The 19,603-nt window shown below is 35.1% G+C and overlaps 1 protein-coding gene across 1 annotated transcript; it reads right to left on the bottom strand.

Annotated features, from left to right (window-relative positions):
- Positions 1 to 4,783: 4,783 nt before the first annotated feature.
- Positions 4,784 to 5,500, bottom strand: LOC107627294 (uncharacterized). The gene has a single exon (XM_016330143.1). It carries the CDS (start codon positions 5,498 to 5,500, stop codon positions 4,784 to 4,786), a length of 717 nt encoding a protein of 238 aa, XP_016185629.1.
- Between the last annotated feature and the right edge of the window lie 14,103 nt (positions 5,501 to 19,603).

Raw genomic sequence — 19,603 nt, 5'->3', positions numbered from 1 at the left:
TTGTAATAAAAATTATATTTAATCAATAAAACATGAAAGGGGTTTTGTGAAAAACAACAAGCATTAATAGTAGAATAATTTAAAATAGTGTTCAATGCCATACGGGCTTTTTCACAAATACATAGCATGCATGGTAAATAAGTTATTGAATGTATTAAATTGAACATGCAAGCAACCCTTTAAAAAGTAATATATAATTGTCAAACTATTTTAATAATCCACAAAAATATAGAAAATAAGACCCAAATAAATTTCCAATACCAATGAGAATAATGCAATGAATGAAATATGTAAATAAATGAAGTAAAATAAAATGAAAGATAAGAAGAATGAGAAGGGAAAGAAAGAGAGGAGAAGTAAGTAAGAAATAAGGAGGGAAAAGAGAAAATAGGATTTGGGGAAGAGAAAGATAAGATATTTTGGCAATTTAGGTTGAGCTGTGCGGCGCAAGTGACGCGGACGCGTGGGGCACGCGGTCGCGTGACTTGCGCTTTTAAGTTTAATCGACGCGGTCGCGTCGGTCACGCGGTCGCGTGACACATATTGTGCTACTGGCGCGAGGGCAGCCTCACGCTCGCACAACTCTCTGTTCAAAATCTTATTTTGCCAAATTTCGGGTGATGCGATCGCATGGGGCATGCGATCGCGTGAGTGGGCTTTAGAGGAATATGACGCGGTCGCGTGGGTCACGCGGCCGCGTGAGAAGGATTATGCATTCAGCACCAATCCAGCACCACTCTCGCACAACTTTCGAGTGTGCACCACTTTGACGTCGAAATTTTGGTCACGCAGCTGCGTGGGGCACGCGGTCGCGTGGGACGATTTGTGCCATTGGCACGCCTCCAGCCACGTTCCTGCATAACTTTCTGTTCGTTTATTATTTCTCCCATCTCCTTGCGACGCGGATGCGTCACTGAGGTGGTCGCGTCGCGTGAATTTTTTTTATTTTATTTTATAATGCAGAATGCAATGCTAATATGAATGTTATGCAAAACTCCAGGTTCAATAAAATAAAATAAAATAAAACTCAAAAACAAATAAAACTAACTAAAAATGAAAAATTAACGATCATACCATGGTGGGTTGTCTCCCACCTAGCACTTTTAGTTAAAGTCCTTAAGTTGGACATTTGATGAGCTTCCTGTTATGGTGGCTTGTGTTTGAACTCATCCAGGAATCTCCACCAATGTTTGTAATTCCAATAGCCTCTGGAGTCCCAAACTAGGCATGTAAAGCCCTTAAGAAGCTTCAAACAGATTCTTAGGCTCCCGGGGTGACAGATGTCAGAGCAGATTCCAGGATCCCAAACTTTGCTTTTACACCCATTTTTGTCGGGATCTGTATTTTTCCAGCTGGGTGATAAGTAATTTGAATTCTCACTGCAGCTACCAAACAGCTTCCTAGACCCATTCAATTGAGCTCTACACCAACCCTTGCATTTAAACTTAAAGCTTCCAACCATAATGAACCTTGCAGGACAATTCTTACCACTGGCCATCTTCCTCTTACTCTGAATGTTACAAAGAGCTCTAAGTTGACCATCCGTCTTCAGTAGCCCATATTCAAGTGGAATTAGAAAGCTAAGGGATATGAATTTTATCCACTTGAATGTTGTGAAGGATGATGGCAACTCAGGGGGAGGGGTCTCCAATAACTTTGGCAAGGTGATTTCAAGCTCTACTCCCTTGTGCTCTTTGACGACTTCCACCTCTTTGCAAGCTTCTTCTTCTTCTTTAATCTCCATCTCTTGATCAACCTCTTCAAAGTCTTTAGCCATGATATGCCTTGTAGGTTGTACACCCTCCTCAACATCAATTTCAAACGTCTTTGAAGGAGGCTTGATAACTTGACTTTCCCATGGAGGTTCTGCATCTCCTAAATCTTCAACCACTTCTTCTTCTTCGATAATTACAGCTTCCTCCACTTGTTCCAGTACAAAGTCATGCTCCATACTGTCCACTGGAGTTTCTAATATCTCCTTCATGCTATGTTCTTCATTAGATTGCCCACATGAAGCCATGGGAGCACTTTGAGTGTCCGAGCGTCGGGAACCCAATTGACTTATCGCCTGATTTAGTTGATATAGAGTTGCATGAAATCGATCTGCTGCTTCCTTGAGACGATCCCTTGATTCTTCTTTCACTAATTCTTCAACCACTCCTTCGACTTCAAGGGTTTTTACTACATTCACCTTTAGGGCCTCCTCTAGCTCCTTATGAAGTATGGATTCGCGAAGATGATCCCTTCTCTCTTGTTCCATTTCAATAGCATCATTGGGATCATGTTGCTCCTGGATTGATGGATGTGGGTGCTCTTCCATGGATGGTGGTGATGGGATGGAAAGATCATTCTGTGGTTGAAAAGGAAGTGCACTAGAGCTTGAGGGTTGATTGTTGAAGGTATTTGGTGGTCTGATTTGGGCGACGAGAGCTTGTATAGTAGAGTTTAGATCGGCAAGTGCTTTCTCCATGGAGGTTTGGGGTGGATAGGAGGGTTCATTTGGTTCATAGGGTGGTTGGTATGGTGGATACGGGTTAGGGTCATATGGAGGTGAATGGTTGTAGGTGGCTTGTGAGTATAGTGGTTCAAAGCTGTGTTGATGAGAGGGTTTATAGGCATATGGTGGTGGTTGTTGATAGTCTATTGGAGGTGGTTGTTGCCATGAGGGTTGATCAAATCCTTGTGGCTCCTCCCATCTTTGATTTTTCCAACCTTGATGCCTGTTCTCATTGTAATTTCTTCTTCCTGCAACATAATTGTAACCAGACTCATAGCCAAAGGGGTGAGAGTTCATAGTAGCAAATAAAAATTAAAAACAAAAATAAAAACAAATTTAAATTAAAAGGTTATTTAAATTTTGAATTTGAAAATTAAATTTTGAAATTTGAAAATTAAATTTTAAAATTTGAAAATTGAAATTTGAAATTTAAATATTGAATTTTGAAATTTGATTTTTGAAATAAGATAAGATAAGATTTAGAAAAAGATATGATTTTTGAAAAAAAAATTTGAATTTTGAAATTTGATTTTTAAATTTTGAATTTTTGAATTTAATAAGGAAAGAGAAAAACAATAAAATGACACCAAACTTAAAAATTTTTAGATCAAAACGAAGAAAACAACTAAGAACAACTTGAAGGTCAAGATGAACACGAAGAACAACTTGAAGATCAAGATGAACACCAAGAAAAAAAAATTTTTGAAAAATTTTTAATAACTAAATAAAAACCAATAACCTCTTAATTTATGAAAAAGGCAAAAATAAAAACAAAAATAAAAACAAATAAACAAATAAAAAGCAAATATTTATAATAACCAATAATAAGGCACACGTTTGCAATTCCCCGGCAACGGCGCCATTTTGATGAGAGAACTTTTGCGTGGTCTAGAAATTTGCGGATAAATCCTCGTTGCAAGTATAGTTTCTAAACCATCAAAAGTCCTTTCATACAAACGTTTTGGTTGTCACAAGTAACAAACCCCATTTAAAATTGATAACCGAGTATTTAAACCTCGGGTCGTCTTCTCAAGGAATTGCAGGGAGGTATGTTCTTATTATTGGTTATGAGTTTGTAAATTAGGGGTTTTAGAAATTAGGGAGCATTATGTTGCATAAGAAGAATAAAATAATAATAATAAAATAAACTCTTGGCAAGGTATTAGAACTGGAGGTCCTATCCTTATCAATTGTGAGGAAATTTGGATTTTAATCTCACTTTGTTAACCTCTAACTATGAAGGTAGATCAAGTGGATTAATTAGCTTAATCCTCAGGTCCTAGTCAATTCCTATGGAAAGACTAGATTTATTGGAGCATCTCCCAATTTCAATCACTGCTTTATTGACAGCTCAAGCATTACCAATTACTTAACCAAAGTCAAAAGGAAGAAAATATCTAAATTAAAAAGCATCAATATAAATAAAGCAAAGCAAAATTAAATCTGAAAATACCTCAAATAACATTAATTAAGAAAATTATATGTAACATGGAAGAGTTCATAAATTAAATTGAGAAAATAAATAAAAAGAACATTGAACCTGGGATCAAGAGTCACTCCTAAAACTAAGAGAAATCCTAATCCTAATCCTAAGAGAGATGAGAGAACCTCTCTCTCTAAAAACTACATCTACTCCTAAAATTGTGAATGTGAAAGCTTCTTTATGAATGGATGCATTTTCCCACTTTATAGCCTCTAATCTGTGTTTTCTGGGCCGCAAACTGGGTCAAAAACAGCCCAGAATTCGCTAGTTGCGAATTCAAACACGCTAATTTTCATCTCTGCGACGCGGCCACATGAAGCACGCGATCGCGTCGTCTAGCGTCAGAGCAACTATGGCATATTGTATATCAAATCGAAGCTCCGGACGTTAGCTTTCCAACGCAACTGAAACCTTGTCGTTTGGATTTTTGTAGCTAAAGTTATAGCCGTTTGAGTGCGAAGAGGTCAGGCTGGACAGCTTAGCAATTTCTCCAACTTCTTGTATTCCTTCCACTTTTATATGCTTCCTTTCTATCCTCTGAGCCATTCCTGCCCTGTAATCTCTGAAATCACTTAACACACATATCAAGGCATCTAATGAAAATAAGATAGGATTTAAACATAGGGAACTTAAGGCCAAAGAAGCATGTTTTCAATCAAAGCACATAATTAGGAAGGCAAATGTAAAACCATGCAAATAGTATGAATAAGTGGGTAAAGAGTTGATAAAAACCACTCAAATGAGCACAATATAAACCATGAAATAGAGGTTTATCAACCCTTCCTGGCAAAAAGTTCTCCTAACTAGAAATAAGTTGACTTCACCAGAGCCGTGATTGGCAAATTCCGAGAACCTTTCATCACTGCGTTTATGCACTCGGAGATATTCGTCGTCATGTGCCTGAATCTACGACCCTCATCCGCATACTGCGATCGTGGCATCTCTTCTAGCCACTTTGTGATCGCCTCATTCTCGCCCCTCAGACGCCCGAAATAATGAGTGAACTCCCGTTGCGACTTCGAATACGCTGCATTAATCAGAACTTTCTTCAAGTCCTTGTTCTTGAAGTGAGTCATGAAATTGGAAGCAATGTGTCTTGTACAAAATGCCTGGAACGCATGGGGTGGTTTCCATAAACTATCATCAACATTCAGTGCAGCATCGATTGATTTGTGCTTGTCTGAAATCACTAAGACACCGGGTTGTGGAGTCACATGATGACGCAGATAGGAGAGAAAGAACGACCATGCCTCCTTTGTCTCACCCTCGACCATGGCAAACGCAATAGGAAAAATGTTTGCGTTGCCATCTTGAGCTATGGCCATCAGCAGCGTGCCACCATATTTACCATATAAGTGTGTTCGATCAAAGGAAATTAGTGGCTTGCAATGATTGAAAGCCTTGATGCATGGTGGAAACATCCAAAACACCCGATGAAACATCACGGCATCGGCAGCACCAGGCCAAGACTGAGTCACAAGTTGCACCCAAGTACCTACAAACGTATCATCAATAAGCATATTGTATACCGTTCTTGTCTTATTAACATATAACAACAACGAATAAATCCTTACCAGGCAAGTACATTTGCATGGCAAACAATCAACGAGAAAGCTCGTTATAGGACTCCTCCCAATCCCCATATATGCTACCAATCACTCTCTGTTTTATGAGCCAAACCTTCCTGTAGGACACCTTGTAACCAAAGTGTTTCTCTACACTTTCTTGCAGAACCCTGATACTTATTGTTGGATTTGCTTTTACCATTGTGAAAATGTGTTGCGCAATCACCTTCGAATCCAACTGACGATGGTCTTGCCCCATCAAAGTTTGCATGCATCTGTGAGGACCTGTGTATCTCCTCACCTCCCACTTTTCTACCTTACGGCGATATGATATGTGTATGCTCCAATTACAACCCGGTTCGAACTGGACACAGTGCGCATTATACCTCCACTGGTCACTGTTTACTATTTGTATTTTGTACTCCACAGCCCTCCTGATGCTGTACGTCTTAACAGCCAACATGACTTCTTCCTTGTTCTGAAAATGTTGTCCAACCTCAAACTCATTCCTTGGATCATCTTCAGGGCCTCCCTGGGTAAAGGACCAATCGGACATCATTGCCTCGAGATTCAACCTAGAGAAGTGGTCCGGGCGACCATACGGTTGCGAAATAGCGGGCTGTGTCAGGGCAATTTTTGTGTCACCGTAAAAATTCATCTCTTCTTCATCGTCACCATCATCAGGAATTTTGACTGGTTCTTCTTCGGCATCGTCTCCATCATCGGGGTTAGCTTCATACTGATCCATCATCGGATCCCTCACAGCGGAACCATCGTGACTTTCAACGCCGTCACCCAACTCAGCATTGTCCACTTCAACATTAGGCCTATCTTGACTACCTTCAGGAGCCATATTCAGATCCACCATTGTCCGACTGATATTTCGTCTTACAGGCCCACTCAACGGACTTTTGTTGACAGTATCCGTAGACGATCCTCGGCCACCGAAATCGACGAGGAACACAGCTAACTCCAACAGATGAACATTTGCCCAACGGTTGTGCCAAGACCGTATAAGACGTACGTCTTCGTCATCGCGCAGATGATACCTGATTCAAAATAACATAACGTTTTCATCACAAGCGTTTTCACACAAATATACCAACAGCATAAACAACACAGTTGTGACATACCTTTTATAAATTAAGGTACCATATACTTCGGTTGGATATCTGTAGTAGATTTTTTTTCATCTTCTTTGTCTTTTGCATCCCCACAAAAAGTAATACCAGATTCTTTAACAGCTCTAAACAATTAATTTCTACTGTCAGATGTGTAAATATTAGTTGGTTCGATCTAAAAACGATAGAACATTCTTCATCATACACCATTTCTGCATCGTAATCAATCGGTAACAGTGGATTTTTCGCCATTGTAAAGAAAATGAGATATTCAACAACCAAAATGATTGTCGAGAACAAATTTTGGTGCTCAACTTTGTTGTGTTACGGTCATTTTATGGGGAAATTTTACATAGAGTTCACTGGGGGTACAGCGAACTTGCCCTAATTACAAAAAAAAAGACATTCTTGTAAATAAAGATCAAATTTGGGTTTTCGAAAAATAATTATTTTTAATAATTTATATATGAAAAAAAACCATCTGCTATGGCACAGGTGATACGTGAGCATCTTATACCATTTTTCATAGCATTTTTTTAGTGTTTTTGGTTATATTTTATTCATTTTTAGTATATTTTAGAGAGAAATTCATCTTTTGGATGCTAATTTGAGTTTTGTGTTATTTTTATGATTTTTGGTGAATTTTGAGCCAGTTTGGCATAATCTTGTTTAGAGACGAAGAAAGGATAGCAGCTGCTGTCAATCCTGACCTTCGTGCATTCCAACAAGCATATCTTGAGTTATAGAGGTCTAATTGATGCAGTCTCAATGGCGTTAGAAAGCAAACTTTTAGAGCTTTGCAGAAATATATAATAGTCTATACTTTTCTTTTAGAATGATTGCCAAAACTGGCGTTAAACACTAAGCCTGGGTGTTTAACGCCCAAGAAGGACTGACCTCCCAAGTTGAACGCCCAAAACAAGCGTTCAACGCTAGCCAGGGAGCAGGACCAGCGAAGTTCAACGCCCAGAACCCAAGTTGAATACCAGTCTTCAGCCCGAATCACTCCTAGTGGGCCCCAAAGTGAATTTTAACACTCCTTAGCTTATTTTATTTTCTTTTTATAATTTTTAATTAAAAATAATATCTTTTAGGTTAAGTCTTAGAGGTTTTTACTATAAATAAGAGATCTCCTTCCTCCTAAGGATCACGACTCCCAAGAGGGGAGACAGATCCAGACAGATCTTCTTATTATTTCATTTTCTCTGTAAAGTATGAGTCACTAAACCTCCTAGTTAAGGTTAGGAGCTCTGTTTATTTCTATGGATTAATATTATTACTTTTCTATTCTAATATATGTTTGATTCCATTCTATGATATATTGTCATTCTTCATCTAAATGAATTTGGGGTGGAACAGAAGTATGACCCCTTTTTCTACATGAGTTCTTGCGAGTCCTTGACATGATAGTATTGAACTACAGCTTGAGAATACATCTCCTAACACTACTAGAAAACTAGTTATTACAGACGAATATTTCCGACGGATTTTATCCCACGGAAATACAGACGGAATTTCAGAAGGATTTTTTGTCGGAAAACAAAAAAAAATGAATTAGCATAAATTACAGACGGAAAAAGAAATCCGTCTATAATTATGTCGGAAAAATTAATTTTTTTCGTGGAAAATAGTTACAGATGGAAAATCCGTCTGTAATTAAATAGACAAAAACACTGAGTTTTATTAAATTATTACAGACGGAAAATCCGTTTGTAATTTAAAATTTTCCGCCGAAAAAAAAAACACTTAAACCTAATCTAACCTCTCTCTTTCTCGGGCTCCATTCACAAATAACTTAAACCTAATCTACTCCCCATTCGCAATGCCTCCGTCGAAGAACCCCTACCCCCCTCTTTCTCGAGCTCCATTCGCAATGCCTCCGTCGAAGATCGCAATGCCTCCGTCGAAGAACCCCTAACCGCGACGAAGAACCCCTAACCCTCCTTTGAGTTTCTTCGCTCTTCTCTCGCCACTCTCACCCTCAAGCTCACTGAGTCTCACCACTCTCACGGCTGGTCTCGCCGTCGACCTCTCTCTATCTCTCCGGAATATCGCTTCTCTCGCGGGCGTTTCAGACTCAAGGTCGTCACGCTCTGTTTCTGCTGCTGCTCTGTCACCGTCGCTGCTCTATCGCGCTCTGTTGCAAGTGAATCAATGGAATTCGACCCGATCCCAATCGGCTCCTGCTCCAAAGAGAACCACAGCATCTACCAGCAATTGTTTAAATTACACCGATTCAGGTATGCATTATTTAAATTACGCCGATAAACTTTAGGGCTCAATTTTTCTATGCCAGTTTAGCTAGGTTTATCATACTCTGCTTTTGTGGCTCAATTGTTTAATGGTTCCAACTATTATATAAAGCAAAACAAAAAGTATACAAAATTAATTGAAGCAAAAAAGCTTGATTGAAGACATTGTGATAGTCAAGTCCAAATAAAGAGAATGTGACTAGTAATGAATAAATTAAAGTTGCATGATATTTCGTTAAATGTTAAAACATTTTTTAAATATATATAAGGTAATTTTGAACTATATAGTTTGCACATTTGTTTGAACTTCTGCAGCAAAGCATTGTCGTATGGAGTTACTCATGCAGCAAAGGTTAGTGGCTTGCCCATGGTTTCTTGATCAAGTCCTCCTTTAGCAAAATTCTTAGTGTCTTATTTTTATATTTGTAGTGTAAGTACCGCTGGATCAGCTTTAGAGCATATGAAGAGGACTCATGAGGCTGTAAATGAGAAAGAGTCCAAGCATATTTCTGCAGCAGTGTTACTAATCAGGTATCTAGTGAATTGATTGTGAGAAACTAAGTGTTTTTTTATATTTTTTTAGTTCCCCTTTCATGTGAGAAATTACCTGATAGCTATTTTAAATTTTAGCTCTACAAAATTGAAGCTAGGAAGCTCAGCAAGAAAGGCCGGTGGCCAGAGATGAGTGTAACAGAAGGTAAATTATAATATAGACATCTTCAGAGAGAACATGGTAAGTGTTATTATAGGCATGAACATTGAGTTTTGAGGTAGAGAGGAGAATGAATATGCCATGCGGCAATACTCTGTAAGTTTTGTTTTGATATATTTTTTTAAATTTTATTTTTAGATAAAAGGATATTCGTTTTCCATAGATGGCATAATAAGGTGCATACAGGATTCTAAAGTTATGAGGACAGTGAGAGACGTTTCCATAATAGCTGCCAGTGTTAAGAGTTTCAAGTAAAGCTTGAAGACTGTTCTTGTTGAAATTGAATAAGCTTAATGAGAGAATGACTTGGAAATAGCAAGAAGCTAGTTTCTTATTCACCTGAATCACCTCTGAGATAATACTTTGATAAAGACTTCTTTTTAGTTGAATGCATATTGGTCTAGGATAATTATTGGTGATTATATGTCTTTGCATGTGATGTTTTACAGCTTGATTATTGATTCACTTTTGTTGGATTATCTGGTTTATGTTGATGATGATAGTAGTTGCATGTGATGTTTTACAGCTTGATTATTGGTCAAAGTGCCTTTTCAGTTTATCAACAGCATTTGGCTAACCGACCTGTGAATGTGAGTCTTAAAGATCCTAGTTTCTGCCTTTATCTTGCATTTTATTACCCAAAATGTTATTTGAGATCTCTGTTTTTTATGCCGGTTCTTCGTGATCTTCTTGAGTTCAAAAGTGATCGTGCTCCAATACATGTAGGGAAGGTTGAACCTGCTTCAGCTATTGTGCATTGGTTCTGCACTGGTGGGATGTCTCTTGGAGCTATTTCAAGAGAAACTCATGAAGCAATTGCAATCGCAATGAACAGATTAGGTGGAAAATCAAATTCAGGGGAAGGTGGTGAGGTAATACAATTTGAAGGTCCAAGAGAAAGTATGAGAAAATCTCTGGTTGGCTGCATTGCTTACAAGAGAAGATTCATACGCTACTATTTTTAGTGTAAATAGGGATTCCAAAAATTCTCCTTTGAGATTTGACCATATATATTCTTTTGTTGTTACTTTTAGGGTATGTCTTCACTAGAGGAGGGTTTGTGGAACTGTCCAAAAAGCTTTCTCTACCTCTAGGTTCCACTCTTGACAGGTACTGGATACCGAATAAATAATTACTTTGTTTTGTATTTCTGAAGATATAAACTTATATCTTGATTTATGTATAATGAGTCAAAATCTGTCATGATTGTTAGATATGTGGGATTTTGTAGGGTAACAATCATTGCCTTCTAATGAAGTTATGGTCCATTGATTCTACATTTTTTTTATTAACCTGCTTTGAATTCTAAGTCATAATAGGTAAAGTTATAGCTTTTGTTTACTATATTTATTTATGTGCCAGGTTAGAGTACCATTGCAAGTGGTATGTCTCTATTCTGAATGTTTGTTTCTTTCCTGTTTGGCTGGAACTGATGACCGATAGGAGGGTCAAATAATAATGCTTTTCAGATGCAAGCGGAGATTCAATTGTTTTCGCCACTAGTTCCTGTTCGTCAATTAAGCTTCCTCAGGTTGCTGGTCCATCATGGGCACCCTTTGCTTCTTGGATCACTGGTTGGTAAGTCAACCTTTTCCCCTTCTTTGCCTTTATATGCTTTCTTTACCAATATAGAATTCCTTAATTAATAATGCCATGTTCTATATTGGTAAATAGCTAAATAACTAGAAATGTTGATGTTATGGTTGTTTAAAAAAAATGTAGTTTTTTGGATTATTAGTGGGATTTTGGAACCTGAGGATTAATGACCATATATCTTTTTATAGAATGCTTTGAAGTTTGATTTTGATATAGGGACCATGTAACTAAAGTGGTTCAAATTTGAATATTTAGCTTCTCAGCCTAAGAGTTCTAGGAAGTTAGATCACAGAGCTCTGAGTTGAATAGTTTTGTTACTGCTTACACCAAATCAACTTCTGCCCCTCACTTAATTATCTATTGAATTGCATTTTCAAGTGAAAACTCTGAATGGTGTATGGTGTATTTGCAAGCAGAGTCTAACCGATTTACTGGTGTTGCAGAAAGGAAGCTTCGTGATGTTGAAGCACGGGAAGATAACCTAAGGCGGCAAATCATTACTTTCAAGTTAGAGTATGTTATTTTCTATATAATTTGCATTTTTCCTTTTATCCCAGAGTCATTTTAATTATGATATTGATTTGCTAATTCCGTTGTCATTGGGAGCATGTACAAATAGATTATGCAATATCTACCTGTGTTGTCTAGAATGGCTTGTTTAGGAGGATACCTAACCTTTCTTTTTTAATACACAAATCCTGTAGTTATACAGGAGACTGTGAAAAGCCTTGAAGCAAGAAATCGATTAATGAGATTTGTTATTGCTTTTAGTTGAAATCTTCTTTTACTTAAAAAATTTACTCAATTTTTGGAATTGAAATGCTGACGATAATCAGATCATGAATGGTGCAACTCACAGTCAATGTTAAGTTTCATATGTTGTTAAAATTTGATTGTTTAAAAAGTATGATGATCTCTATTGTGTGTGTGTGGGTGTGCGTGTGCGTGTTTCAGTTGTGATGAAAAGGACAAGGAGATCATACTTGAGAGGCAATCCCTTTCTGAAAGGCAGAAGATTTTACAGCAAGAACAGGAAAGGCTACTTCAATCACAAACGTTGCTCAATATGAAATATATACTGATGGATGCCACTCTAAGACAAAGAGAAGAGGTTCGTCTCTGAAAATTCTTGGTCTAGATGAAATTAATATGAAATATATACTGTCTTTCTGTTATTCATGTTTGGATTTGCATTCTGTAAATATAGGTACTTGCTAAACAGGATTTGCATTCATGTTTGATGTAAATGTGAGTCTATGTTTTTGTTCTTTTATTTCTCAAATCACAATCAATGATTTTGATAAATTAATTCTGTGCAATTTCTGGTATGTAAGTAGAAAACTGATACCTAAATATACTTTTCATTTTTCATTAATACAAGTTTAAATTATATATAGCATTATATAGTTTGTGAAAATATACTTGTTCAAAATAGAAGGACATAGTTCCACACATATATGCCATGCTTAGGAAGATTGCACATATACTTGTTCAAAATATACTTGTTCATTTTTTTTTCTCTGTAGAGGCACCCGCACCACAGCTCGACGGCAAGTCTCGCAACGATACTTTCGATCTTGACTTTGAAGAATGACTTCAAGCAGTTAGAAGGTACAACTTTAGTTCTTCTCAATTCTGACTCATCTTTTCAACCGCTATGAGGTGCAAAAGGGCGTTGTCTATGTGTTTGTTTGTTTGAATCTTTGTCTCTGGTTTCTTCTGTTCAAACCTGAAACAACAGCAGATAGGCCATTTTTGGCATTTGTTTCTTCTGACTATTTTGAATCTTTAGTTCCATTGAATTGCTTTCCATTTTCTCCAGAGTGTTCTTTTAGTCAAGTTCAGACTCATTGACACAAAGAGGACAAAAATAGAAGTAAAAGAAAAAGTGGAATAGGATAGCTTAGAATTCAGCTGTCTCTCTGCTCCAAGTGACAGTCAGTGAGGTTAGCAAGCACACCCTAATTCTCAAAAAATTTTGTGTGATTTGTTTATCTATAGTGGTTGGATTAGGTCTTTTCTTGGGTCTTCTGATTGTGATTTTCCTATCAGAACACTTGCAAGGGGGTATTGATAATTGGTCAATGTCTGATCTATCTGCAGAGAAAATTTCTAATATAGAGGCTGATTGCTATTGGTGCTTGTCAAAATTACTGGATGGTATGCAGGACCATTACACGTTTGCTCAACCAGGAATTCAGAGGCTTGTTTTTAAGTTGAAGGAATTGGTCAGGAGGATTGATGGTAAGCTTTTCTTCGGGCTCATTAATTTTTCCATAATATCTATGTATAATTACACGAACTTAATGCCTCATCATCGCACGTGGTTTGTATCTGTATTATTTCACCATGCCTCTAAAATAGTAATACAATCTGATATGTCCTAGTGAAACTTTTGAACCGTGCCAGAGCCTATTTCAAGCCACATGGAGCTTCAAGGACTAGAATTTCTTCAGTTTGCTTTCTGCTGATTCAACTGCCTTCTAATTCGCGAGGTTTACTCCGAGAACTACTATTTTGTCTTTATAAGTGCTTATTGATTATGAAAAGCTTCATAAATGAATCTTAAAGTGATTTAATATCAAGTCCCAAGCACTTCGAAGTCTGATGGTGAAAAACTAAAATTAATAAACTACACAAATTTTGCATGATTTAATGATTTTGCCTAATCTGATATCTGATTTATGTAACCAGATACCCTTCCAACTTGTCACACGTCTCTGGGACACGTATCTAGTCGAAGGAGACGCCTTACCAGATTTTCTTGTGTATATATTTGCCAGTTTTCTTCTAACAGTGAGCAGCAATATGGGGTAGTTTTCTGTGTTCCCTTGAGACAAAAGAAAAAAAATCATTTGTTCATTGAAACAGTGAACAGGCTCTCTGTCCCTTTCCCTTTTGTTGTTTTGTGAAAGAGAGGAAGGGGTGAGAGAGAAGGGGATTGATGATTGTGCTTCTTATAATATAAATTGTAAAATAGATGTCAAGTAAATCTGGAAGTCTTCCAACAGCGTATATGCAAATCAAGACTGTTGATATAAGTCGTTTCTATTGGAAAAAAATGTTCATATATAACTTGTTCAGAAGAATTAACTTAAGTTGTTAAAATAAACACAAGTTCTTAAAATAACAACTATCATATAATAAAGTGTTTTCTTTTCTTTTCTTTTGTTTTTCTTTTTGTTCAGGAAATAGAAGCAAGTAAAGGTTGGAGAACATGGAAAGAGTACCAAATGAAAGTGAGATGTGAATGATAGACTTATGATGGCTGAACGTGCATTCACTGACAGAGATGGCCTCTTAGGAATGACATGGCATAAGCATTTGGTGAGTATATAGTTTTTTACTCTAAGAAGCAAGTGTTTTCTAGGCTAGTTCCCTCATTCTTCTTCTGACTTATAATATCACATAGTCTCATTAACAAATGCCATGTGAACATTAGATGAATTCTACTGTTTTGAATGAAACCAGGGTTGATGAAATTGAAGAAACCAAGCAAGCAAAGCAGAGAAGAAACATCAAACATGGCTGCTACTGTTGGAATCACAGAACCACAAGGAGATCCAGAAAGTGTATTTGTCAATGGCTCTGAGCAAGTCACCATCATGCAATCTAAAAGGAATAGGATCAATATAAAATCTTGTTTGTTTAAATTGTTAAAAATGAGGGAACTAGTAGTGTCAATGAGTAATGTAAATAGTTATAGTTCTGTCAATGGTTTATTTTTTTGGGTATCTTTTTATTGAGATAGTGAGATATTGGTCAATGATGTTGAAAATAACATCCAATTTTATAGGTATCATGTAATGAATATTATGTTTATCTATATAATTTTTGGCCTCTTTTTTTTCAATTTACAGTGTGTTTGATGGAGGAAATTTAAAAAATAAACCTAAAGTATTCATTTTGCAATGGAAAAATTTAAAAAAATTTCTATTTTACTTTACCGACGGATTTACAGACGGATTTTCTGTCTGTAATCATAGTGTGAGATGATTTTCCAATGTTCAAATTACAGACGGAAAATCTGTCGGAAAATCTGTCTGTAATTACAGACGGAAAATCCGTCGGAAAGTTTGTCGCCTTTGGGAAATGGACAAAAAATTTACAGAGGGAAAATCCGTCGGTAACTCGTAAAAATCCGTCTGTAATTTTCCGACGGGGCTTTTACAGAGGGACAAAATTCGTCGGTAATTTCGTCGGTAACCAAAAATCCGTCTGTAATAAAGACTAAATCCGTCTGTAAATCTGTCTGTATTAATCCATTTTCTAGTTGTGTAAATGCAAATTGCCTAGGCTAATTAGATATGTGATATAAAAATTGGTTAGCTTTGGGGCAATTCAGATTTTTGTGGCGCTAAACTAGAATACTACGCTTCATTTTCCGATCCAAAAGATCTGACATTGTCTGTGGCACTTTAAGTAAGATCAATAGAGAGTGAATTGCATTGAGCTTCACCCTCGTTCGAGTTGAATGACCACTGACCCTGGCTTTTGATGAGAATCAGATGAGATTAGATTCCCAAGGAATTGGAGTTTAATCACTTACAGTTTGCCATAGAAATGAATCATCCATTGTTAATTTAGACAGTAAAAAGTATTAATCAAGAAGGATAAATATCTTCGAGGCCTTAACTGTTTCTATATATTATCTCTTTACCAATCTTTAATTGTTTTTCTTTACTTTCTTGTTTCATGCGCCTACAACAACAGCTCTCTTTACTGTTTACCTGACTAAGTCCAGCAAGATAACTATTACTTGCTCAATCCAACAATTTTCGTGGGATCGACCCTCACTCACCTAAGGTATTACTTGAACAACTCGGTGCACTTGCTGGTGAAGTTGTGCGAGTTCTAATTTTACACACCAACAGGAGGCCGACAGCAGGCTTCTATTAGTGTAATTGTGTTATTAAAAGATAGAAAAAATTGAGATAACTAATCTTGATTAGGAAAAAGGGTTGGACAAATCTGAGTATGTCTATCACGCTTTTTACTATTTCATTTTTTATTTTTTTTATATAGCGAAAGTTGCTTTTTAAGTTGGTAGCTCCAAAAAAATCATTTTTGGTTAAATAGTATTATAGTAACCCACCGAAAATCACGAGTAATGAAACCAAAAAACAAAATGAAAAAATAAAAGTAAATGCCAAATAAAATAGAAGTAAAAATCATAGCTTACAGTGTTAAGTAGAGAGCATAACTCAATGTTAGAGTATTAGGTATTCCAGCCCCGTTTCAAATTTTACCACAGTCAGACAACTCAGACGCGTATTGGGTGCTGGTTGTGGAGCATTAGGACATTGGTAACTTTCCTAGAGTAAGTGCTGTTTGCGGTGACTGAGTGTATGTTTGTGGTTGCTTTGAATCTGAACAGAAAAATGGTTGTTCCGGTGGTTGTATCGCACCGCATCAGGAGATAGGTAAGAGACCAAGTATGGGATTTTAATTTGGGTTGTTAAATGTGTTGCTGAATATGTTTAGGTGTCAATTATAATTATGTGATATCAATTTATCTCTTTTAATTTATTTTTTTGGAGGTCAAGCTTGGAAACATATTAATGTATTTTGAAAACGATTTAGGGTTGTGTATTCTAATTTTAAAGGTAGGTTAATTTTATATTTGATGCCAAACATTTAGTATTAAAGTATAATCGTAATGTAAGAAACAATTAGGTTATTAAGAATAGGGAAAATGGCACCTTATTTGTGTTATCCATCTGAAGTAAATAATTTACGTTGTGTAAAAATTTTAGTACATATGATGTTGCAATAAGAAGCAATTAGTCAACTTATTATTTTTTTCCTTAATGTAAAGACTCTTTTGTCACAAGTGTTCTTCTTGTCCTTTTGAGAATTTCTACGAATTCTTTTTTTATATATTATAACTGAACTTGTAAGCTAAAAAAATCAACAGGGCTCATGAATTAATTGAAGCAAGGAAGATCTTTAGTGTTAGTTAATTTTAAATTTGCATTTTCTTGTAATTTAAATTTGAATTTCATTTGGCATTTTCATTTAGAATAGGCTATAAAAGGATCTATCCTGGACTTATCGGAGGGCTTCTTCTCTACTCTTCTTCTATTTGATTTCTTTCGTATTTTGTAAGTCATGAGTGGCTAATTCTCTTTGTCGAGGAAAGGAGCTCTATGAATTTTCAATGAATTGATTATTGTGTTTTTTTCCCTCTAAGTCTTGTAGTTCGTTCTAAAAAAGAGCTTTGTTCTTCAATCTAAAGAACTAAATCTATTGAGAAATAATTCAATTCTCACTTAAATTTTGTGATTCTTCGAGAAGAAAGAATCATATAATTGAGCACGAAATCTCTTTCTCATGATTACGAAATCTCTTTCTCATGATTCTTGTGGTTTTGGGTGTAGCCGTGTGGGATTGATATATGACATATAATTATCTATATTTGAGATTTTTTATTTAAATAAATAAAATAACTTTAATAATTACTAAAATAAATAATTTAAAAAATATTTATCAAAATAAATATTTTTCTCTTGTCTCGTTTTTACTGTAAACGAGATAATTTTGTATGTATCTCGTTTACACTGTAAACAAGATAAGAGAGGTGTATGTGTTATCTCGTTTATACTGTAAACGAGATATATGTATTTAAAAAAATTAAAAATAATAATAAATATTAATAATATCAATAATTCAAATTTTTTGCATGCAATTAGTACATAAAAAGGTTGGAAGAAGAGATTAAAATGGATATGTTTGATCAATTTTAATCCATTTTAAATTATAGAGATTAACATGTTTATCTAAAAATCATTAAACTACCCACTATTAACACGTTTATCTCTTTTTTAACTATCCACTATTTAAAAATTTAAAATATAATTTAAATACACGTGATTTATTTGATAACCCAATTAATGTATGTCACTACTCTATTGTTACTCTATTAGTATATAATATGAAATCTTTTTTATTTAAATTATATTTCAAATTTTTATGTAATCACATGCAACAAATAAATTTATATGTACTCCCATAAAAAAACAAAAGGAGTGAGTGAATATGGAAGAAAACAAATATGCTGTCCACTATTGATAATGGGTAGTTACAAATATATTTTCAGTACACTATTAATAATGAACAGTTAATAATTGACACACGTTTCCAGCACACTATTAATAATGGACACACATTTTCAGCACACTATTAATGATGTGCAGTTAATAATGGTCACACATTTCTAGTACACTATTAATAATGGACAGTTACAAGTATATCCATTTTAAAAATTTTTAAATTAAATTATAATCCAATTGGATTGATTTAAATTTGAAAAATAAAAATAATCGTTTGCCAATTGTTAGGAAAATTGATGGGATAGTGGGGAGAGAACTGAAATTGAAACGGTTATCTCTCACGTGGATAGTAGGAGATAACGTGAGAGATAACCATTTCAATTCTCTTCTCACTATCCCATCAACCTTTTTGAGTACTAATTGATCAAACATATTTATTTTAATCTCTTCTACCAATTTTTTTATGTACTAATTGTATGCTAAAAGTTTGGATTATTGATAATATTAATATTTTTTATTATTTTCAATTTTTTTAAAAAAATATACATATATCTTATTTACAGTATAAACGAGATAAACACATGTCGCATACACCTCTCATATCTGGTTTACAGTATAAACGAGATAAGAGAGGAATATTTATTTCGGTAAATATTTTTTTATTTTATTTATTTAAATAAAAAATCCACTATATTTAGATAATAAAAATTGTGTGGTAAGAATTAGAGAAGTACTTCACCTCTTTTCTTGAGAAATTGATTAAAAAATTAGTAATTGATTAAGTTAAGAGAAATTAAATCATCAAGAAATTGGAGTTTAATTATTTAAAATTTGCTTAAGATTAAAATTGCATGAAAGAAGGTGAAATAGCACACATTGATCCAGAGATACCCATATCTCTAATATAATCTTCAATAGTTTCTTCATCCTAACTCCCCAATCCCTTTTAATTCTTGCAGTTTAAGATTCACGTAGTTTATTTTCTTGTTTTTAATTCATTGTAAATTATAAGCTTGGTTACATTTTCTTTATTCAGTTGTTTTCTTTAATTCTTGCCTTTTATTCCTTTTTATTCTTTTCTATTTTAATTACTTACAATTTACATTTTTAAGATTTTATTCTTCTTGCAATTTACATTTTTATTATTTACATTCTTGCACTTTAAATTTTAAGTAATTTATATTTATGTTATTTATTTTTTTGTCATTTTATTGCTTTCAATTTCTTATTCTTTAAGTCATTTAAATTATATACTTCTATTATCAGATGTTCATCATCAAATTATGGATTGTATGACTAGAATACTCAATCAATTATTACTTGCT

This window comes from Arachis ipaensis, chromosome B2 (genome assembly GCF_059453495.1).
Source record: "Arachis ipaensis isolate K30076 ecotype BB chromosome B2, ASM5945349v1, whole genome shotgun sequence".
NCBI classification, from domain to species: domain Eukaryota; kingdom Viridiplantae; phylum Streptophyta; class Magnoliopsida; order Fabales; family Fabaceae; genus Arachis; species Arachis ipaensis.
Note: the sequence above shows the minus strand (reverse complement) of the source record. Positions and strands in the feature narration are given on the sequence as shown.